Source organism: Amblyraja radiata, chromosome 7 (assembly GCF_010909765.2).
Source record: "Amblyraja radiata isolate CabotCenter1 chromosome 7, sAmbRad1.1.pri, whole genome shotgun sequence".
NCBI lineage: Eukaryota > Metazoa > Chordata > Chondrichthyes > Rajiformes > Rajidae > Amblyraja > Amblyraja radiata.
The window spans coordinates 27386134-27409952 of NC_045962.1; the positions used below are offsets into that span (position 1 = coordinate 27386134).

Here is a 23819-nt window from a genome sequence, read left to right on the forward strand (position 1 = left end):
GCGGACGACACAACCCTGATTGGACTGATCCAGGATGGGGAGGAATCTGCCTACAGACAGGAAGTGACACAGCTGGCGTCCCGGTGCCATCACAACAACCTGGAACTCAATCCTCTTATGACAGTGGAATTGATTGAAGACTTTAGGAGAGCTCCCCCTCCCCCCACTCACCATCAACAACACGACAGTCACATCTGTGGAGTCATTTAAGTTCCTTGGAACTATCATCTCCAGGGATCTAAAATGGGAGGCCACCATCGACTCCACAGTCAAAAAGGCCCAACAGAGGATGTACTTCCTGTGGCAGCTGAGAAAACACAATCTGCCACAGGCAATGATGGTTCAGTTTTATACTGCCATCATCGAGTCTGTCCTCACCTTCTCCATCATGGTCTGGTTTGGCTCAGTCACAAGCATGATATCCGGAGGCTGCAGCGCATTGTTCAATCAGCCAAGAAGGTTGTTGGCTGCAACCTTCCCCCATTGATGAACTGTGCACTGCAAGGGCCAGGAAGCGAGCGGGTAAGATCATCTCTGACCCCTCTCACCCTGGCCACAAACTCTTTGAATCACTTCCCTCTGGAAGGTGACTCCAGACTGTCAAAGCTGCCACAGCCAGACATAAAAACAGCTTTTTTCCATGAGCAGTATTTCTACTCAACAGCCAAAAGACTGTAGCCTCCTTTTGCTCTGGTATTTTATTTTATTTGTTAACATGTTTAAATTATAATGTTTTATTTTTAATTGTCTACTGTATATCGTGTTGTTATCCTTGCGAGCAAAGCACCAAGGCAAATCCCTTGTATGTATACTGTAATTCAATTCAATTCAATACATTCTGGCCTTGCGAGGTACATCTAGAATCCATCTGTGAATGGATAAATTCTGCAATTTGAAAAAGACAACACCAGAATGTTAAAGGTACACAAAATGCTGGAGAAACTCAGCGGGTGCAGCAGCATCTATGGAGCGAAGGAAATAGGCAACGTTTCGGGCCAAAACCCTTCTTCAGACTGATAGGGGGTGGAGGGGGGGGGGGGAGAAGGAAGGAAAAGGGGAGGAGGAGGAGACCGAGGGCGGGAGGATGGGAGGAGACAGCTCGAGGGTTAAGGAAGGGGAGGAGACAGCAAGGGCTAGCAAAACTGGGAGAATTCAATGTTCATGCCCCCAGGATGCAGACTCCCCAGGCGGAATATGAGGTGCTGTTCCTCCAATTTCCGGTGTTGATCACTCTGGCAATGGAGGAGACCCAGGACAGAGAGGTCGGATTGGGAATGGGAGGGGGAGTTGAAGTGCTGAGCCACCAGGTGTTCAGGTAGGTGAGGACTCTGCCCTTGTTTCGAGTGCGGGGATGGGGAGAGAGAGCAGTGTTGCGGGGTATGGATGAGACCCTGGTGCGAGCCTCATCTATGGTGGCGGAGGGGAATCCCCGTTCCCTGAATTCCCCTCCGCCACCATAGATGAGGCACCAGGGTCTCATCCATACCCCGCAACACTGCTCTCTCTCCCCATCCCCGCACTCGCAACAAGGGCAGAGTCCCCCTAGTCCTCACCTTTCACCCCACCAGCCGGCAAATACAACACATAATCCTCCGCCACTTCCGCCACCTCCAACGTGACACCACCACTCGCCACATCTTCCCATCCCCCCCTATGTCTGCCTTCTGCAAAGACCGCTCCCTCCGCAACTCCCTTGTCAATTCTTCCCTTCTCTCCCGTACCACCCCCTCCCCGGGCACTTTCCGTTGCAACCGCAAGAAATGCAACACCTGTCCCTTCACCTCCCCCCTCGACTCCATTCAAGGACCCAAGCAGTCGTTCCAGGTGCGACAAAGGTTCACCTGCATCTCCTCCAACCTCATCTACTGCATCCGCTGCTCTAGATGTCAGCTGATTTACATCGGGGAGACCAAGCGGAGGTTGGGCGATCGTTTCGCCGAACACCTCCGCTCAGTCCGCAATAACCTACCTGAACTCCCGGTGGCTCAGCACTTCAACTCCCCCTCCCATTCCCAATCCGACCTCTCTGTCCTGGGTCTCCTCCATTGCCAGAGTGATCAACACCGGAAATTGGAGGAACAGCACCTCATATTCCGCCTGGGGAGTCTGCATCCTGGGGGCATGAACATTGAATTCTCCCAGTTTTGCTAGCCCTTGCTGTCTCCTCCCCTTCCTTAACCCTCGAGCTGTCTCCTCCCATCCCCCCGCCCTCGGGCTCCTCCTCCTCCCCTTTTCCTTCCTTCTCCCCCCCCCCCCACCCCCTATCAGTCTGAAGAAGGGTTTCGGCCCGAAATGTTGCCTATTTCCTTCGCTCCATAGATGCTGCTGCACCCGCTGAGTTTCTCCAGCATTTTGTGTACCTTCGATCTTCCAGCATCTGCAGTTCCTTCTTGAACACCAGAATGTTAAATTTCTTTTATATTTTTCTGTCATGAATATATTACGTTGAAATGTGGTCAAATATTACTTTGACCCGTGCCCAGTCCATCATCGGCTCTGACCTTCCTTCCATCGAGGGGATTTATCGCAGTCTCTGCCTCAAAAAGGCTGGCAGTATCATCAAAGACCAACAACATCCTGGCCACACACTCATCTCCCTGCTACCTTCAGGTAGAAGGTACAGGAGCCTGAAGACTGCAACAACCAGGTTCAGGAATAGCTACTTCCCCACAGCCATCAGGCTATTAAACCTGGCTCGGACAAAACTTTGATTATTAATAACCAATTATCTGTTAGTTGCACTTTATCATTTTATTCATTCATGTGTGTATATATTTATATTATAGTATATGGACGCATTGATCTGTTTTGTAGTAAATGCCTACTATGTTCTGTGTGCTGAAGCAAAGCAAGAATTTCATTGTCCCATCAGGGACACATGACAATAAACTCACTTGAACTTGAACTTAAGCTAATGTTTCCTATATGCAAAATGATAACACAGAAATGGTAGGGAGCATAGGAGCAAGTGATGCATTGCTATTTGCAATACTGCTCTCTTTTTGAAAAAGCATGAGGAAGAAAAGTGAGATTTAGACAGATGTCAGAAGAGCAGAAAGAGCAGAAGAGCCCGGTTGTAATTTGCAGTACCCCTCTCGATATTGCAAATTTCAATTGGGCCACCCTTTTCTACTCTTCTGACATCTGTCCAAATCTCACTTCTCTTCATCATTGTCAACAACTTGCATGGTTCTTGTTGAATTAGCAACCTCGACTCTGCACTGTCTGGCTCTGTGCCTCCAGTTTCCTGCATGTCGAACTTTCATTATTGTACATTGTTGCACAACATGTAGCAAATGAAACTGCAGGGCGTGTTCAGCTTGAGGCAAATGAAGGCAAACCTCAGCATGCCAACGACTTGCTCAGTGTCATATTTGAATATGTGTCCATTTTATTGTAACACTTATTTGTGTTCCACATGATTGCCATTACGCATATTTTAAGATGATGCAGAAGAGATTTCCTAAAATGATTCCAGGGTAGCAAGACTTTGTTTATGTGAATAGACTGGAGGACCATTGTTTCCTCTCAACTGGAATAAAAGGACATTACAAGCAAGTGTGAAAAATGCATTCAAAGTCATGAAGGGTTTAGAAATAGAGTGTTCCCATTGGCAAAGGGATAAAAATGAAGGGAATACAGAATGAAAGTGATTGTCAAAAGAACCAAAAGGAAGATGATTTTTTTTTAATGTTGCGTGGAGTGATTTGGGTCTGGAATGTACTGCCAAGTATTGCAGTGAAGGTAGATTAATTCTGTTCAAAAGATAGCCAAAAGGAAAGAGTTTACAGGGCAGTCGGAAGAAAGGATGGAAGAGGGTGTAGGAAGAAACTGCAGATGTTAGTTTACACCGAAGATAGACACTAAATGCTAGAGTAACTCAGCGGATCTCTAGATAGAAGGAAAGGGTGATGGTTCGGGTTGAGACCCTTCTTCAGACTGATGTTTTGGGTCAAGACCCTTCTTCTGAAGAAAGGTCTCGACCCAAGACATCACCCATTCCTATCCAGAGATGCTGCCTGTTTCGCTGAGTTACTCCAGCATTTTGTGTCTATCTAGGGTAGAAGAGGGATCAGCTTGTTTAGTCTTGCAGAGAACTACAATAGTAAGATTAAACGAGAATTTACCAGTTTGAAGTTTGATCTGTATTTTATGAGGAGTTACGATGAGGGATTACGTGAAGAAGCCCGCCACGACGCATGCGTGTCATTCTTCAAAGCAGCGGTGTGAAATCACAGATAACTGTAATGACTAAACATAGTAAGATTAGAGAAGAGATACCAGTTAAGTATATGATCAAGGGTGGGAGCGGAGGGCACGTAATCCCTCATCGTAACTCCTCATAAAATACAGATCAAACTTCAAACTGGTAAGTTCTCGTTTAATCTTACTATTTTACTTCGGAGTCACGTGAGTGACTACGTGAAGATTTTAAAGCTCTGTGATTTCATGCCGTGGAAACGAGTCCATGCATCACGTCTGCCTTGATGACTGTAGGAGGAATAGTGTTAACATAATTTGGACATGAATTCGACATTGAAATCATAAAATTTATTAACACAAAATTATAACCCCTTTTTATGGGTTTAAATTAATTTACAGAACTTAAAATTGTTTCTGCAAACGTTCCAGGTTTCATTACTGGTTTGTTGTAAAATAATTGGAATGTTTTTTCCCCCCAGACCATCCTGCTGCCTTGAGGATTTGGTCCATTGGTACATCCAACTGTATCGCTGCCGATGTAGCTGCAGCCCTGGTGGAATGAGATTTTAAAATATTAGTATCCACCCCAGCCTGTGTTAGCACTTGTTTCAGCCATCTTGAGATGGTCTGGACCGTCACTCTTTTGTGTGGTTGCTTGTGGCTGACCAAAAAGTGCCTTCTCATTGCCTCTTAGGATTTTCGTTTTCTCCATGTATAACGACAGATGTCTTACTATACACAGACGGTCATCTGTTGGGTATGACCTAAATTGTATATTGAGGCCTGCTGATCCCTGTCTGTTCTGCTTTACTAACTCATAGATATGAAACGTAATATTTTCTGTTGAGGAAGTCATGTTGTCCAGTCTTAGTTTATGCAGTGACTGTACCCTCTGTGCCGTGACCAATGCCATTAGCATGACTGTTTTTAATGTCAGTCTGTGTAGGGACAGAGCTGTTGCTGGAGACCAATTCCTGAGCATCTTCAGGACAATACTTACATCCCATATTTGGGAGTACCTGGTTCTTGGGGGATTAGTATTAAAAATTCCCCTCATAAGTTTTGTTACCAGTGGGTGAGTCCCAACAGAGTAACGCTCTGTCCCCTGCCATAGGTAAGTCGATAGGGCACTTCTGGCGCAATTGATGGCACTGTAACTGAGCCCCTCATCATAGTGGAGGCCTGCCAGATATTCCAGAACAGACGGGATGTTCATGTCTCTGTAGGTGATGTTGTTTTTATGGCAGTACATCTCCCACTTCCTGATATAGACCAGATACTGTTTTTTGGTTGACTGTCTTTGGGCTGCCGAGATCATGTTCACTGTTCGGTCCGTCAGTCCCAGTCGTAGTAGAGGTGTTTTTAAACTCTACAAATTAATAAGTTCAAATGTTTATGGCATGGGTGGCTATCCCTTGTTACGGGATGTAGCAATAAATCTGTTCTATGTGGGATGGTGATACATGGTTCTAATACCATGTTTAATACCACTGGGAACCATGGTTGAGTAGGCCAATCTTGTACTACCAAAATACCAGACGCAGAGTCTTGTTGTATTTTCCTTAATACCCGACTGATGAGGCAGAAAAGGAGGGAATGCGTAAATAAACAATTTCCCCCAATGTAGCGAAAATGCATCTGTCGCCGCTGCCCCAGGGTCTGGTTCCCATGAAACATAATTTGATAACTGGTGGTTAAGTCTGGATGCGAATAGATCGATATCTGGTGTTCCATATTTTGCTGTAATATCAGCAAATACTTTTTTATTCAACATCCATTCGGTGTTTTCATTAAATTTGCGTGACCTGGTGTCTGCCACTAAATTTAGTCTTCCTGGTAGGTAAGTGGCTGATATCCAAATATCTCTCTGGATACACCATTGCCAAATTGTATTAGCCAGATTGTCACATGATGTCGATTTGTTTCCACCCATGTGGTTAATGTATGCTACCACGGTGGTATTGTCTATCTGTAGTCTAACATGCTGGTGATATGACCCAGTACAATATGACTTTAGGCCATGGAATGCACCCAACATTTCCAGGTAGTTTATGCCCAGTGTGAGTAATAATGATGCCTCCTGAGCAGTCCATCTACCTCCACAGCTAGTGATGGTATTGGTGGCTCCCCACCCAAGTGCACTAGCATCAGTTTGTAGTACCATGGAAGGGTTACTGACAATGATTGGATTGGTACAAAGCCAGATGTTATCTATCCACCATTTTAGTTCCATTTTAGCTTTGATTGGTAGTTTCATAGGTCTGTCAAAGTGACCTGCATTAATTTAGAGTGCTTGTATTTTTGCTCTCTGTAAGTTTTGGTAATGTAAAGGTCCAAATTGTGTGGCTGGAAAGGCAGCCACCATTTTGCCAATTACTTTTGCTACCAATCTGATGGACGGTTTGCTGATGTCAATGAGGTTATTGCAAGCCTCTATTAAATCTCTAGCCTTTCCCTTAGGCAGAGTCACCGACATGTGAACTGAGTCAATGGTGAACCCCAAATAGTCCATAGTAGTGGAAGGCGTTAGTTTAGATTTAACTGGATGGATAATAAATCCCAGTTTTTCAAATAACTGTTTTGTGGCTGTTACAATTTGTTTGGCCAATTCCAAAGTTTTGCCCACAATGAGTATGTCATCTAAATATGCCATGACCATGTGTTTACGTTTCCGTAGAAACGCTAGGGCTGGTTTCAAAATTTTTGTGAACAGCCTGGGGCTGATGATAAACCATTTGGCAGTGCTTTATACTGCCAGAGTTGTCCCATCCAGTTGAATTTTAAGTAACATCTGTGGTCACCTCGTATAGGCACTGAATAGTAAGCATCTTTTAAATCGATGCTGGCCATGAAGTAACCTTTGGAAATTAATTGTTTAGCAGTAACAAAGGTTTCCATTTTGAAGTGAATATATTGTACAAATGTATTCAATTTTGTCAGATCTATGATGATGCGACAACCACCATCTTTTTTGTTTTTGGTAAATATATTGGACACGAATTCTAATGGTTCGTGTTGAGTTTTCTCAATTACACCTTTTACGTAAAGCCGCTCCAGTTCAGCTTGCGCTTTTGATTTTTCTTTATCAGAAAGCACGAACATTCGGTTCGGTATATGTTGAACTGGAGGGCTCTACTTGTGTATAAACTCTATTGTATATCCCTGGATACTGCTTAAGATGTAAGTATCGGTTGTTAACATGCTCCATGCATTCAGAAAAGAATGTAATCTTCCCCCAACCTCCATGCTCCCTGTATTTTGTAGGGAACCAGACCCACCTACCTCCATAGTTACCAGTGGCAGGTTTACTTCTTTTTGTAGGTTCTTCGCTGCTGTTGTTGCGCTGGTGTCTGGATTTTCGGTTTGGTTGGCGTTGGAGGTCCCCGTATCTTCCAAGAAGGCCGGCCTGTGCCATGGCCTAAAAAAGACTCACGTTTTGAGTACCAGGCCTTCGAGCTTTCACCAGTTCTGCTGGTGGGTGCGTAGGGGTGCTGTCTTTGGCTGTAGTGGGTTTTTGTTGGAGTCCCTTTTATTAGTCTAGTAGGTTCTCTCGTTCCTGCACCCCTTGCAGATTTGTCTTTCCTTCTGCGGACCCCTCTTCCAGGTCAGCCCAGAACTGACCCGCAGTGCTCCCCTCTGATGAGGTAGAAGCAATGTGCAGCCCTTCAAGAGGTACTGCTGTGGGTTTATCATAGGGCCCACAGTGACCCGACTCCATCTCCCGGAGTCTGTCACGTTGGAGCAAATGCTCCACACACCGCTCCATCTGGCTCCAGCGCTCTCGGTCGCTGGCCGCCCGCGGTTGTTCAAAGTCGGACTCCTCTGAGTCCACGACCTTGTTTGTTTTTGTGTCTAGCCTTTCCGCCCGGCCGCGTAGATCTGGCCGGTGCGGAGGCGACATCGGGCACAGCTGATCCCACTATCGGTGATCCGAGTGCCGCTGGCTGCTGCTGGCTGCCCGCTGCTCCGCGGTCCTTCCTCACCAGCTTTGTCCTTACTGCCCGGCCGCGGAGTGGATCTGGCCGGTGCGGAGGCGACATCGGGCACAGCTGATCCCATTATAGGTGATTCAAGTGCCACTGGCCGCTGCTAGTCCACCAGCTTTGTCGCAGTCCGTTGGTTTCTCCACCTGTAATCAGCATGGGAAAACACAAAAAGACCGCAGCTCTTACCTGCTGGTCCAGGTTTAAATTGTCGCTACGGGGGAATGTCGTTCCACCCCGCCTCCTGCCGTTTTCGACTTGTCAAAAGTCAACGGCCCCATTTGAATAGTCTCCCGCCCGGCAGTGGTGTTCTGGCCGGCGCGGGACCAAAAGTCGGCACAGCTGATCCCTTACGGTGCTTGTGCCTTCAGCTGCTGCTGGCTCCCGCAACTTCGCGGTCCTCCCCAGCCAGCTTCACTCGCAGCACTTGTGGACACTATTTTGTCCAGCTTCCCCCCCCGTGTAAAAACAGCGCGGGGACAAAAACTACCGCAGAGTAAATCACTTACCTGCAGGTCGCGGTTTCAAACTTACCGCTGCGGGGGAACGCTCCACCCCGCCTGTCGTTTCGCAAGCATGAAAGCGATATATGACACGCATGCGTCGTGGCGGGCTTCTTCACGTAGTGACTCACGTGACTCCGAAGTAAAATAGATTTTACATGCTTCAAGGCTTCCTTCTGTGCTGTAACCATTTGCGCCATATGCCACATCATCTAAGCCTTTCAGTGCAAACTTTTAATTTCAGTTGCTGCTCCTTGCAACATTACAAATATAGCAAATTGCAAACAGAACCATTCCAATACTTTCCATTTAATAAATGAAAGAACATTATTTTTGTTCTAAATATGTTAGAACATAGCAATGAGGATGACTTGCTTCCACTTTAGTTCCAAGGAATTGAGATGGCCAGGACACATCCATTGTCATGCGATCTTGACAGATGAGTACCTGATCCAATATCAATGAGTTCAAGACAGTGGAGTCCACTCTGTTGCAAGGACTTGTGTACACACACAAATGTACATTTTCTTTCTCAGTCTCCTTCATTTGTAATCCCTTTCCTTGTTCAGTCTACCTTTGCCTAATCAACCCCCTTTGTCTCCTCTCCCTCACAATAACCTTCACCATTCATCCATACTCTCCCTCTCACCCCCATCTCATCTTCACCCTTCTATTATCTATCTTTTCCTTGGTACCTTGACCACTTCTGGCCATTCTCTCTATTTCTCAGGATGAGGCTATCCTGCCACTCTTCAACCCTTTTTACTCATCAGATTGTAAATTGTGTCTTTCCCAACACCACTTCCTGAGCATCAACCACTCTCACACCCTTCTTCCCATCAATTGTATAGCTCATTTCCTGCAACCCACTACAGATCCCATGTACTGCCCCCCCCCCCCCCCCCCCCCCTTCCCCTCACCCCGCTGAAATCTTGGGAGAATCTTTTGACAAAAACTTTGGGGCAGGAGGAAATTCGAATGCAGCAGACTGAGAACATCAATAGCTAGTGGAGGTAGAATTTATTGTTTTACCTCAGCAAAAAAACTTTGAAGCTTACCATTTTTTCAAAATTGACAAGGCCACCAGTTAATGTTTCATTGCCTTCATGGGTAAATGTGATGTCTGCAAAGAAAAAGGTAATCAAAACACAATATCTTCCACCACAAACACTTCAAGCTGGCATTACATTTTCACATATTTCTGAACTGATTAATTTAATTAAGTAATGTTTAAGAAAGTACTGCAGATGCTGCAAAAAATCGAAGGTAGACAAAAGTGCTGGAGAAACTCAGCGGGTGAGGCAGCATTATGGAGAGAAAGAATAAGCAACGTTTTGGGACGAGACCCTTCTTCAGTCTGAAGAAGGGTCTCGGCCCAAAACATCGCCTATTCTTTCTCTCCCTAGATGCTGCCTCACCCGCTGAATTTAATTAGGTAATATGACTTTAACCAATTTTAGCTGATTATTAGAATTATTGCTCACACAGATTTGACTGTTTGGGTAAAGTTATTAATCCATGGTTAGCAGTTTGATAAATGATATTTGCAATATACAACAAAAAAAAGAATGAATTACCTTTTATAAGTAAAGGCATAAAGGGGATGATTGGTGGTTCCAATTTAGCTACTGTGAGTCTGTACACTCGATGATTCCTGGAAGGATCCTGCAGAAAATTATTTAATATTTATTCAATAATGAAATTACAAATGTTAAGCATGTGTTTTGCTAAGTGAAATATAACTGATTACAAAAGTATAGAGAAATTACTGTACTCTAGGAATTTTAGAAATAATGATTCTCTAGTTAAAAATTGCTCAAAGAATTGAAGGAAAAGGTTATACACTTTGCTGACATTTAGTTTTTAATTGACTGCAGCTTTGTGGTTTAAAATTACTGACGTAAACTGGTGCGTGAATTTAGACCACACACCTACTGGCAATGCGGAAAAGTTATTTTTATCTCTAATATCACCCAACTCTCTTCCCGTCTCAGGTTATTTGCTACTGAAAGACTCAACCATATCTTGGTTGCTACAAAACATGACAACAACGGTGTACTCATACTATCCTCCCTCAATCTACTCTGCAAATTTGAGATAACCCCAAACTTTGCTGTTTGTGTCCATAATCACACCAAAACTTGTTCACCTACGCAGGAAGTTGCAGACATACATTGGCTCCTACTTAAGTTATGCCTTGATGTAAAAATTCTCACCAGAGTTTAAATCCTTCATGGCCTCACCCCTCCCTCTCTCTGTATTATCTGAGCCCTATATCCCTTTGAGATTCAATACTCCATTAATTCTAGCTTTATTGTCGTTCCTGAATTTGCAATGTCCACCCTCCCCCCTTCTCCTTCCCCTCACCCTTGGCTTTGCCTTCAGTTGCCAAGTCCTTAATGCTAACATTTTTTCCAAAAATCTCATCATCTTCCCAGCCTTTTTCAAATCACGCCTTTCTCTTTGACTGAACTTTTGGTCATACATCTTAATATGTCCCATGGAACCTTGGCAGTGGTTTTGGTTTTTATAATGTAACCAAGAAGCTCATTAGCAGCTTTTGCCTTGTTGAAGTTATTAGATAAAGGTACCTGTGGTCCATTGCGTTATAGGCAAAATGAAGATAGCAAACAATTGTATCAAAAGAACTTTGGGGATATCTCAAGGATGTGGAATGTGTTTTATAAATACATGCAATGATGAAAAAAATTGGGATTTTTAATGTTTGGTTTAAATTTCTATTATTATTATTATTATTATTATCAATATTAAAAACCAGAATGAAAAGAAGAGAGACACTTGGTTCTAAAACCAGGACAATTTTGGAACTACATTGTAACACCTGATAAAAACAACCAGTGAAAAAGTGTATGTATCTGACAAAATCTTATAGATACCCTATATAATTGTTAATAATTGTTGGCTTAATTGTTTGTCTAATAATTCACAACTCAAAATAATTTCAAAAATCATCATGGAGTTCAAATATAATCATTATTTATTTATTTTTGACAATACTTTTAAAGACTGCATACACACCATTAAGTTTTCAAATTCTGTGTAGATTTTCTTGAATTTACTTGGAAGTTTCTGTAACGATTAAATAAATTGTTTAATTCAGTTAGTAGAGATAGATCAAGGTCCTCAATAGTACTTTGCAAAATCAATACGATAAAGTTGTCACATATTTCTTAGATATATTATGACCCATTAAAAGCAGATGTACACCTGTTTTACTCTTGTCACCTACAAATTTGTTGCAGTTGCAGTGTGAACTACAATATTAAAAAATAAAATTCTTAAAATTAAGAAAACAGTCTATAAATATTCACATAGACAGGCTATCAACAATTCCTATTTAATTGTAATTAAAGTCAATTGATTTTGCCTAACTTTCAGTTAGTTTACTGCAAAAGGAAAAGTGAACCATTTTGACAAATAGTTCTCAATGGAACAATTTTGAACAAGTAGTTAACCCACATGTCATCAGCTTCAAGAAATCACAAAATATGAACATGTATGGCCAGGTCAGAAAACTGTTAAAATAGTCAGGTGTGAATGATAGATTCCACTATGAGATTTCAGAATCTGAAAGGAATGGGAGAGAAGGATATAGCATAGTGTATGGAAGAGTATGGCATACTGAGCTAACACTCACCTCTAGGAAATTAGAGGCACTCTTACACATGTCTACCATTGAATAGCTAATTACCATGTCAAATTACTACACCACCCAATGAGGTTTCTGCTTGCTGATTTAATAAGTGTTCCAATTTTTTTTAAAGTGTTTCACTTTTAAAAAAATATTGCCGAGGAAAACGTCTGGAATTTCCTCTCAGCACAATTTAAAGAATGACCGAAGAACACTAGCTTAAGAGCAGAAGTTTGAACAAGAACAATACCTGTCCCTATACCTCCTCCTTCGACCGTCCAAGGGCCCCAACAGTCCTTTCAGATGAGGCAGTGGTTCATATGCACCTCCTCTGCTGCACCTCTACTATATCCGCTGTTCTAGGTGTGGGCTCCTATATATCGGCGAGACCAAGCGCAGACTGCGCGATCGTTTAGCTAAACACCTTCATTCAGTCCGCCTGGGCCTAAGCGATCCCCCGGTGCTAAACACTTTAACTCCCCCTCTCATTCCCCATACTGACTTTTCTGTCCCTGATCTCCTCCACTGTCAGAGTGAGGCCAAATGCAAATTGGAGGAACAAGACCTCATATTTCACTTGGGCAGCTTACAACCCAGCGGTATATTGATTTATCTAACTTCAAGTAACCTTTGCTTTCCCTCTCTCTCCATCCCTCTCCCCTGACTCTCAGTGAGAAGAAAGGTCTCGACCTGAAATATCAGCTACTCCTTCTCTCTTGACCACGGGTGAACAAAGGAGGAAGACTGGCTGAACTTTGTTGCCTTCCACCACAATGAAGAATGCTGTGGTGGATGTTTGTGTTAAATTTTATTGTGTATTGTGTGTTCTTTTTAAGTGTATCACTGCTGGCAAATACGTTTCACTGCACTTTCGGGTGCATGTGACGAATAAAATTGACTTTGATTTTTACTCTCCAGAGATGCTACCTGTCCCGCTGAGTTACCCCAGCATTTTGTGTCTATTATACATTATTACATTAAATACATTAAATGCATAGATATTGTACATCAAAGTATACAAATACCTAATCTCATTTCCTCTGGAGGCATTAGCATTATCCCCACTGAAAAAAAGTTAATGAAAATACCATACCTCCCAAGTCTGTGTGAGACGACTAACAGCTACATTGCCCAATCCCATGATTAGAGCAAAAAATGAGTTCAAGTTCCTATATTCTTTGCAACTGAAAAATAATAAAAACAATGCATTGTGATTAGTACATTGCACCACAATATTTCTCATACTTTTGTGCAGTTCTTACACACAAATGTCAAAATCAAATGGATTAAATACAACTACATTCCACAAAAAGTAGTATGCAATGACCAATCCATTTTGGACTTTTTCCATGCAATGCTCAATAATTATGTTCAGTACACATCAGCACTGGCTAATGGAATACTTACAGATTGTACCATTTACTTATGTAAATTTACTTTAAATTACCTATTGCTTAGTTTAAAATATTAAATACCAAAGTCATGCTTTATGGCACACCATCTGAGAACATCCCACTTTTTTATTCACCCTCCCCTTCACCAATTTAAGGCTAGAGTCTGCGTCTATATTAATCTATCTTTTCTCATCAAAAGAATTGACAGGTTGTTTACATGGCTCAATATTATCTGCAGATGAGACAGCAAATGGTGACTAAAAGAGACATTTAAGGATGGTTAGGAAAATACCCAAACCCATACTGACCACCGCTGAAATATTGTGCTTGGCAACAGAATGTGGGGGCACAGATTACAAGCTGAACAGTAAAAAAACCTGGTATGGGTGGGGGCAGTGGGGAGGAGAGGGGTGTTACTCCACACAAACCCACAGTTTAAACTGGGAGGTAAAGTAACTGGGGAAAAAAAAAAATCAAAATAGGAGCAGTAGACTATTAAACAAAATTGCTTTCATATACAAATTTTATCCAGACTTACTGGGCTGCAATCTTGATAAACTTCTTCAACAGCTGAACCCGTTTGCTGAGCTGAGAACATAAGCAGATTTCTGTTGCTACCCAGAACTGAATTTCATTGAATCGTCGCAGAAACAGATCAAGATTGGCTGTTGTTTTCTTGAAATTATGCCTTCCGAAGATGTGATAAATTAATTCCAGCTAAGGGAGAAAGACAATGAGTACATATGTATTTACAATTTTCACCAGCGCACTTTGTAATTTTAATCTGAAGCCCGCTTGCTGTGGCATAATGAAATACAGTCAAATCACAATGTTTTCAAATATGGAAATATAAGGTACTGCAGATGTTGCGTTGCAAAAAAAGACACAAAGTACTGGAGTAACTCAGTGGGTCAGTCAACATGTCTGGAAACCATGGATGGGTGACGTTTCGGGTTGGGTCTCTTCTTCAGACTGATTGTGGTGGTGGGGGAGGTGGGTGGAGAAAGCTGGAAGAGAGCTGGGAGCAGGACAGTAGTTAGCAAATGATAGGTGAATACAGTTGAGAGGCGGCTTTAATAGAGGGTCGGACAAAGACCAGGTATGAAAAGTCAAAAATCGTGAGATAGCAATAGAAGTGCGAATTGTGAAGCCAGAGAAAGGAATATAGATGAAAGTGGGCCCAGAAGGGAAAACGGGAGAAGTGGGTGTGAATTTAGGTAGGGCACAGGGAAGAGAGGGGAAAGTTGTTAGTAGGTTAGTTACCTAAATTTAGAGAATTTAATGACATACTTATTGAACATAGCAAAACAGCATGTTCCATTAATTTGTAAATGTTGACATCCAAACCTTTTTGAAGACCAATAGCTCATTGAAATTGAATAACCTCACATTCTCCCCATATGAGTACTATCCAATTCACCTTTACCCCAGTGTGGATATTTGGCTATCCCAGGAAGTATTGGGCAACAATGCTGAGAACTATATTCTGCGCTCTGTATCTTTTCCTTTGCTCTGCCGACTTTACTTGAGTTTGGCTTGATTGTATCAATGTATAGTATTAGCTGATTTGATTGGTTAGCATGAAAAACAAAGCTTTTCACTGTATCTCTGTACACGCAACAAAAAGAAACCTAAACATTTGCTAACTTCTTTCTTTATCATCCAGGAGCACATTGCATGGTCTGTCCTCAGCTGACTTTACCACCAGATTATATATCACTGGCAGACTAAAATACATTGAACTTGGTCTCTCCAACCATGTCATAATATAAGCTTGTAAGGAATTCAAGCCTGTGTAGGAATCCTTTAGCCAACCCACGAGTATCTGCTTGCTAATCTTAATGATTAATTTATTTATCTTCTCTTCTTTGGCTAATCCTCTGTTTATGTTAACATATTATCACAAGCCATTGAACATTTCCCTCACAAGTTTTCATATGGCACCATTTCAAGTACTTTTTGAAAATCTTAAATACTATAGCTGTAGGCTTCTATTCTGTTGAATCTTATCACATAGGATTTCCCTTTGATAACAAAATTGATCTTTCCTTCTTAAGTGATGATTTTATAAGTTCGCTTTTACCACTTCCCGAATAGATGTAAACTATTTCCTGGTACTGAACTCTGACTGACTGACTCCAGGTTCTTTAGTTTCTCTTTTGCCTGTTTTTGAAGGATAGGGATTTTACCACAGGTATTTCAATCTGCTGGGACTAACCCAAAAACTTAGCAGATCATAATAAATGTACTGGTAGACACAAAATGCTGGAGAAACTCAGCGCATGAGGCAGCATCTATGGAGAGAAGAAATTGGTGACGTTTTGGGTCGAGACCCTTCTTCAGACCCAAAACGTCGCCAATTCCTTCTCTCTATAGATGCTGCCTCACCTGCTGAGTTTCTCCAGCATTTGTGTCTACCTTCGATTTTACCAGCATCTGCAGTTCTTTTTTAAACATAATAAATGTACTGATTATCTTTGTGACCATCTTTTAAAAACCCAAATCATAGGGCATCAGCGACTCCAGGGAGTGTGGGGGCACCACTAACTCCACGTTCCTCTCCATCGCCGTGGGCTAGAGCCGCCCAGAACTGTAAGGAGGTCTGTTTCAAGGGATTTGCCAGCTTTTTGTTTCAAGACATCCCTCCATTTAGTTCCCTGTATGAAATGTTAATTACATTAAATCCCAATTTTCATCAGATCTGTAATGTTTATTCTGTCTTTTATTGTAAGGGTAAATGGAATATATTTGTCATTTAATTATTCCATTTTGATTTTTCCTTTCTCAGCCATTAAGTAACAAAGGGTTATTTAACTGAAATGTTAACTCAGTTGCTTACTTTTGCTAATCACATCCTTTTTCATGCTTGCACAGCTCTTATCATATGCTGGCTCATATTTTGTTTCCAGCTATCAATTTTTTGATAGAAGAAAGCAAACAAGCAAACGTACTATACAACCAAATATCATACATTTTTATTTATTAAAGCAATTATATTAGTAGTTATAAGGAAGCACACATATCAGGCTAGGTAGGGTAGTGTGTGCGAAGCATGTGTAAGCAGCAGTTAATTTTGGGTTATATATGTAACATAAGAAGTTTGGTCACACATTCAGGCACCAAAATACTTTCATTATCTATGAGATGTGATCTGTCATTTCAACTACATTTTACTAAATACATCCATCTACTTGCATAAAGCAGCATCATAAAGATACAATGAGATCACAATCCACATTGTGTCATTTGGCAAGGATTAATACAACTCTAAATACCCTAAACAGTATTTGCATTTTTTGGAAAATAATTAAAGCAATTGTTCAACAAATGTTCAGAAATTAAATCATATCAACTGCCTATGTATTTCAGATAATTCTATTTTATCTTAAAAGGAGCCAAGTCAGCAACTTAATCGATTATTTTAAGCCACCATTAGCTGATGTCTCCAATGTGAAATATTCTTTGCTTGCTGGAGCACTTATGCTAGTGTGAAAGATACATATTTGATTAACTGGGTTCCTGAAAGGGATGAGATTGATTAATTCAGTTATTCTGGAAAGGAGATGTCATGAAGGTAAATTGATAGCTATTTGCCAAAGCTGAGATAAGTGTTGGGGAATCTCACTCTGATTATCGTTGGAATCGTGGTGCATATTTTTGGAATCATGGTGCTGCAGCCAATGCAAAGGGATTGCGGCAATCTGAAGGACTTTACAAGTTCTCAAAGGGCAAGAGTTATATCAGGTTGGCAACTTTTTCTTATTATTTTTTAAATTTGCATATGAAGTACAAGTGATTGAGTAAAACATGGCTCTCACAATCTGTCTCTCTCACTTACTCCCTCTGTCAGCTACTTATCTGGTATTTAATGAATATGCTCAGTAATTTATAACCTACAGTATGATCAACAGTATTCTGCTTCTGACTGAAACCTGGTAGATGATGCAAAGTATTAACAGAGCATTTGTTTCACATTTAAACGTAGTATACAAATATATTTTATAATTAAAATTGAGAAAATTATTGTATGAAAACCTAGGTAATTAAAAAAATTAACTAGATTAATTCTTAATCTTTACCCTGAATTGCAATTCCTGTCTGACCACATATGCACTTTCATTAGACTTTCTTCATTTTAATATAAATGCACATCTAAAAATAGAAATGGAGGTATTTGGGCTCCTGGCAACGTAGCAAGAATCTCTGCTTTAAACATACAGCCATGTTGATATGAAACACCAGTCCTTTGCATTGTATGGAAACATTTTTTTTTAAGTAATCTATTTTGTTGTACCACCAGTTTTGTTCTTGGTCCATGTCTGTTTAATGACTTTTAAATTAAGTAGTTGTAGTTTCAGACCGCAAGTTCAAGTAGTTGAAAAATATATCATCTTGCATCCAAACTCCTATAGCAACAAGGTTCTGGAGCAGTGAACTTAAAACAGCTGGAATAAAATGACTGAATCTATGCTGCGGAAATATTTAAATATGATAATTCATGTTAAAATGCATCCAGCCTATTATGGAGACACACAAGACTAGATGCTGGCATCTTGAACACCAAAAAAACAAAAAATTGCTGAAGAAATGCAGGAGGTCAGACAGCATATAAAGGAAATAGACAGACAATGTTTTGGGTTGGGTCCCTTCTTCAACCAACATATTACTTCCTAGAATAAACATGCATGCAAATTGCACCATATTTCCTGAGAATCTCTCTACAATCTGAAGAGGACAACGAATAATGATTGAATTGCCATAACATGAGATGGAAATGTATATGCAGAGGCATTTGATAAAAGTAAATTAAAGTAATGGAAGACTATGGCAAAATGTACAGGCGCCTGTGTAATGGGCAGAAACTATGGGCAGCAAGTGAATGTTTTTAGTTTTTAATATCTATGCCAAAATTCACTGAAAACTGTAAAGTCATAATTTGCATAGCAGCATGGAAAAGAAAAAAATGCACAAAGTAATAACATCTCAAAAGAAGCAGAAGAACAAAGAAGACTAAGTTTTTGATGCATAAATTCTCTTTGGTGGAGATAGGGACATGTTGGGGAAGTTGGTTAATTAGCACATAGAATGCAAGATTTGAAGTTCTGACACGAGGAAAAAAGTTGCAGTTAGTAGAAGCTTCATCCAAGCCAGAAACTATGGATACAAATCCTACTTGTATCCTAGCTAATGTAACCCCACTTTTTAAAAAGGGAGGGAGAGAGAAAACGGGGAATTACAGGCCAATTAGTCTAACATCGGGAGTGGGGAAAATGCTATTAGTTATTAAAGATGGGATAGCAGCACATTTGGAGTGGTGAAATCATTGGACAAAGTCAGCATGGATTTATGAAAGGTCTGACGAATCTTATAGAATTTTTCGAGGATGTAACTAGTAGAGAGGATAAGGGAGAACTAGTGGATGTGTTATATCTGGACTTTCAGAAGGCTTTCGACAAGGTCCCACATAAGAGATTAGTATGCAAACTTAAAGCACACGGTATTGGGGGTTCAGTATTGATGTGGATAGAGAACTGGCTGGCAGACATGAGGGAATGAGGATGAGGGAATTGAGGGAATTGAATGCAACATCTCCAAGTTTACGGATGACACGAAGCTGGGGGGCAGTGTTAGCTGTGAGGAGGATGCTAGGAGGCTGCAAGGTGACTTGGATAGGTTGGGTGAGTGGGTAAATGCATGGCAGATGCAGTATAATGTGGATAAATGTGAGGTTATCCACTTTGGTGGCAAGAACAGGAAAGTAGACTATTATCTGAATGGTGGCCGATTAGGAAAAGGGGATATGCAACGAGACCTGGGCGTCATGGTAAACCAGTCATTGAAAGTAGGTATGCAGGTGCAGCAGGCAGTGAAGAAAGCGAATGGTATGTTAGCATTCATAGTGAAAAGATTTGAGTATAGGAGCAGGGAGGTTCTGCTGCAGTTGTACAGGGCCTTGGTGAGACCACACCTGGAGTATTGTGTACAGTTTTGGTCTCCTAATCTGAGGAAAGACATTCTTGCCATAGAGGGAGTACAGAGAAGGTTCACCAAACTGATTCCTGGGATGGCAGGACTTTCATATGAAGAAAGACTGGATACACTCGGCTTGTACACGCTAGAATTTAGAAGATTGAGGGGGGATCTTATAGAAACTTACAAAATTCATTAGGGGTTGGACAGGCGAGATGCAGGAAGATTGTTCCCGATGTTGGGGAAGTCCAGAACACGGGGTCACAGTTTAAGGATAAGGGGGAAGTCTTTTAGGACCAAGATGAGAAAAACATTTTTCACACAGAGAGTGGTGAATCTGTGGAATTATCTGCCACAGAAGGTAGTTGAGGCCAGTTCATTGGCTATATTTAAGAGGGAGTTAGATGTGGCCCTTGTGGCTAAAGGGATCAGGAGGTATGGAGAGAAGGCAGGTACAGGATACTGAGTTGGATGATCAGCCATGATCATATTGAATGGCGGTGCAGGCTCGAAGGGCCGAATGGCCTAATCCTACACCTATTTTCTATGTTTCTACTTCAGGGATTTGAGCAAATCTTTTGGGCAGAAACTACACAGATGCATTACCTATGTCACAGTCTACCCTCTCCTCATTCTCATCCACTTCACCTCCCAGTACTTTTCCACCGGTCCCTCCTTCTCCTCACCTGCCTACCTGCCACTCCCCTCTCATCAGTCCAACTCTCCTCATCTGTTGCACTCAGTTGCCTCTGATCACCAATTAACCCGATATATAGACTCTCCTCACCGTTCACACAGTGCCAGATTATTCTCAGCATTCATGCAAGACTCTCCAGCGATTTCCCGGCTGCCTACACGGATTCGAACCTGCCTGCCCCTCTTCTGAACCCTCGCTCAATCCTGAGCCTCTGTGTGAGTACGGTGTACCCATTCCTGTGTTACTACTCTGTGTTACAGTATCGTAATAAAGTTCATTACCAACTATACCTGCCTGATTCTGTGCTGCTATTGGGTCCAAGCTATACCCGTTTCAACCTATGGCAGTGCTATTGTAATTCAATTGATATCCCATCCGCACCGGATTAATAGTGCTATCTCAAAGAAAAATAGGTGTTCTTCTGGCATCACTTAAAAAGGATATAGTATGGAATACGGGATGAAATCTGTATATCTTTCAAAGGAACAAGGAACAAAGAACAAAGGAACATAGATTTTAAGCTGATTTCTATGGCACATTTTGACTTATGTAGGTAGAAATAAAGAACTACAGATGCTGGTTAATACACAAAATGCTGAAGTAACCGAGCAGGTTGGGCAGCATCCCTGGAGAATATGAATAGGTGACGTTTCAGGTTGAGATCCTCCTTCAGTTTGACTGTGTGTGTGGGGGGAGGGGCAGAAAGCTGGAAAGCAGAGATTTTGAGGATAAATTAAAAGGAAACATTCGAATAAATGTTTATTGGGCATCGATTTCTTTAAACGAAAATTAAAACAACTTTAATTTCGAAAGATTTATTTTGTTTGGGTAAGCTAAAACTTACTATACCTCATGTACACAGTTGAACAACTCCCAGTCATAAATTGTCATCTGGTAAGCTAAATCTTTCGAACTCATCAACTCAAAAGTTGCCATAGTTCCAATAGATGGACCCTCCTGATCTGGCAACGGCATCTAGAAAAGACCAAACCAAATAAAAGGTATCTATAGATGCAAAATGATAGCATTACTGGGTTATTTCCATCTGAATAACCGACCGACAGATAAAACACAGTAGCAATAATGATATATCAATCATCACATGATATATTAATCATCACAAAACAACTCTCAGATTGGTAATTAAAAATACTCAATCTAAAGGTGGAGTATTTGGAGGTACGACAAAGCTCAAAGCTGGATTCTAAGAGACTTGTAAAGGAAGCGTATGGTGGAGAGTTAGAACATAGAACAGTATACAACACAAGAACAGGTCTTGTTTGGCCCACAATGCCTGTGCCATACATGCCAAAGATCATCTATCACAGTTGAAGAATTGTATTATTCCTTATCGTATTGTTTGGTGTTCAGAAGAAGTGGGCACTGACGTAGGACAAATGGAAGCAGGATCTTGCAGTAGATTGGCTTAGCAGTAGAATTTTGGATGAACTAAAGTTTACAGAATGTGGAGGATGGGCAATTGGCTAGGAAATAATGGAACTACATCTGAAGGTGTCTGCCCCAATGGTCTACCTGGCCTCATTCTCAAGACTTGCGTGGAACTACCTGAAGATATTGCAGACATCTTCAACTTCTCACTACTATGGTCAGAGGTCCCCATCTGATTTAAAAGGACAGCCATAATACTGGCTGTAAACCTATAAATTCTACAAACAAACCAATAAACTCTACACCTATAACAACTGGGACTTGAAAATGGTGTCAAATCTGGCTACGCTGTATACAGTCTCAGTATACTACTGCTGTACATGTACTGTATCTGAGATGCTCTCCATGATGTATCCAAATGCTTATGTATGGTGATCCTTGTACCGAACTGTATACAAAAATGAATCTCACTGTACCTTGGTACATGTGATAAAGTAGTACCATTGAACCACTTGACTTGAACTAAGAGGAGCAAGATACCATGCAAAATGTGTGAATCACTACTGGTTCCCTTGTCTACTATTGGAAATGTTATAATTGATGCCTCAATGTCAGAAAGACACTCCAAAAGCACAAAAAGATAATGTAACCTAAACGCGATGACTGAATAGGACTCTCCTCCTTACTGGATCACAATTCCAAAAAATCTGAATGGAATAAATAGATAGATTTGATCAAAGAGCAAACAAAATGAAGCAGGATTTGCTAAAAGCAAAATACTGCAGATATTAGAAATCTGAACAAAAATAATAGGAGTTAGAAATACAGCATTGGTCAGGCAGCATCTGAAGAGAGAAACCAAGTTAAAATTTCAGGTTGACGACCTTTCATCAAAACACAGAACACAACTTGTCAAATAGGAGTTAATTGAAAGTGGACTTATGAGCACAAATGCAGAGGATACATTGTCACAATGGAAACTAATTCCAGTCTGCTTGCAGGATGTGAATGGACTTAGAAATAAAATGATGTTAATTAAGTTGGGTGTTTTTGAAGACCATATCTGTTTAATTGATGGCTTCAGAATCCATGCTAACTACAAAGACACCAGGTAACAACAGAAAAGGGAGAATTAAGAATCAGAAATAATTGCAGGTTTTTCGACGCATGTGGATTTTCTGGCTCTTTGAGATGATCAAGACAAATTCTTCAAGATAGCAACAGATGCTTGGGCTCATTTCATCTGATGCTGAAGAAATGGTGAGAGAACAGAGCTGTCATGGTGGCAGGGTGCTTTCAATATCAATATATTGGGTTGAAAAAAATGAATTTGCAAAGGAGATGGGTTGCTATTACGTTAGCGCCATAAAGTCATAGAGTGACACAGTATTGAAACAGGCCCTTCGGCCCAATTTGGCAACAACGGCCAACATGTCCTAGCTACACTAGTCCCACCTGCCAGCATTTGGTCCATATCCCTCCAAACCTGTCTTATCCATGTACCTGTCTAACTGCTTCTTAAGTGTGGGGATAGTCCCTGCCTCAACAACCTCTTCTGGCAGCTCGTTTCATACATCCACCATCCTTTGTGTAAAAATGTTACCCCTTAGATTCCTATTAAATCCTTTCCCCTTCATCTTAAACGTATGTCCTCTGGCCCTTGATTCACCTATCCGGGCATATTAATGAGGAAAATTGGTGCACATAGAATTCGAGTAGGTTGCGAGAATATAAAAGGTTATTCAGCTCATTATTATTTCTAATGCAGAGTCAAAAGACGTTGTCTTTCTTGAAAAGTGTTACGATTACCATGCAGGAGGTTTTGTCTCAGATCAAGGATCAAATCATTTAGGGGTTAATAAAAAGGCAAAAAAACAAATTGGCCCAGGTCTTTGTCCCAAATGTTCTGCTGTAGATATTCAGTTGGTGAGGCTTAGTCAGAAGATCTTTAAATGCCCAGAAAAATCAACAGAATGGGGTTAGTGTAGGATTCTGTGGGCCAAATAGCCCCTGCCCGCCCTGTATAAC

At 41.3% G+C, this 23819-nt stretch overlaps 1 protein-coding gene across 5 annotated transcripts in view; it reads right to left on the reverse strand.

The window, feature by feature from the left end:
* rapgef4 (Rap guanine nucleotide exchange factor 4) overlaps positions 1 to 23819 on the reverse strand; it is a 205784-nt gene that overhangs the window by 8393 nt on the left and 173572 nt on the right. For all 5 annotated transcript variants that reach the window (XM_033023947.1, XM_033023946.1, XM_033023945.1 and 2 more), the window contains 6 exons: positions 21252 to 21377; positions 14274 to 14452; positions 13435 to 13525; positions 11729 to 11779; positions 10267 to 10354; positions 9748 to 9812 (listed from right to left, as the gene is read on the reverse strand). In XM_033023947.1, coding sequence (XP_032879838.1) covers positions 9748 to 9812; positions 10267 to 10354; positions 11729 to 11779; positions 13435 to 13525; positions 14274 to 14452; positions 21252 to 21377 — 600 coding nt within the window. The remainder of the gene's footprint in view (positions 1 to 9747; positions 9813 to 10266; positions 10355 to 11728; positions 11780 to 13434; positions 13526 to 14273; positions 14453 to 21251; positions 21378 to 23819) is intronic.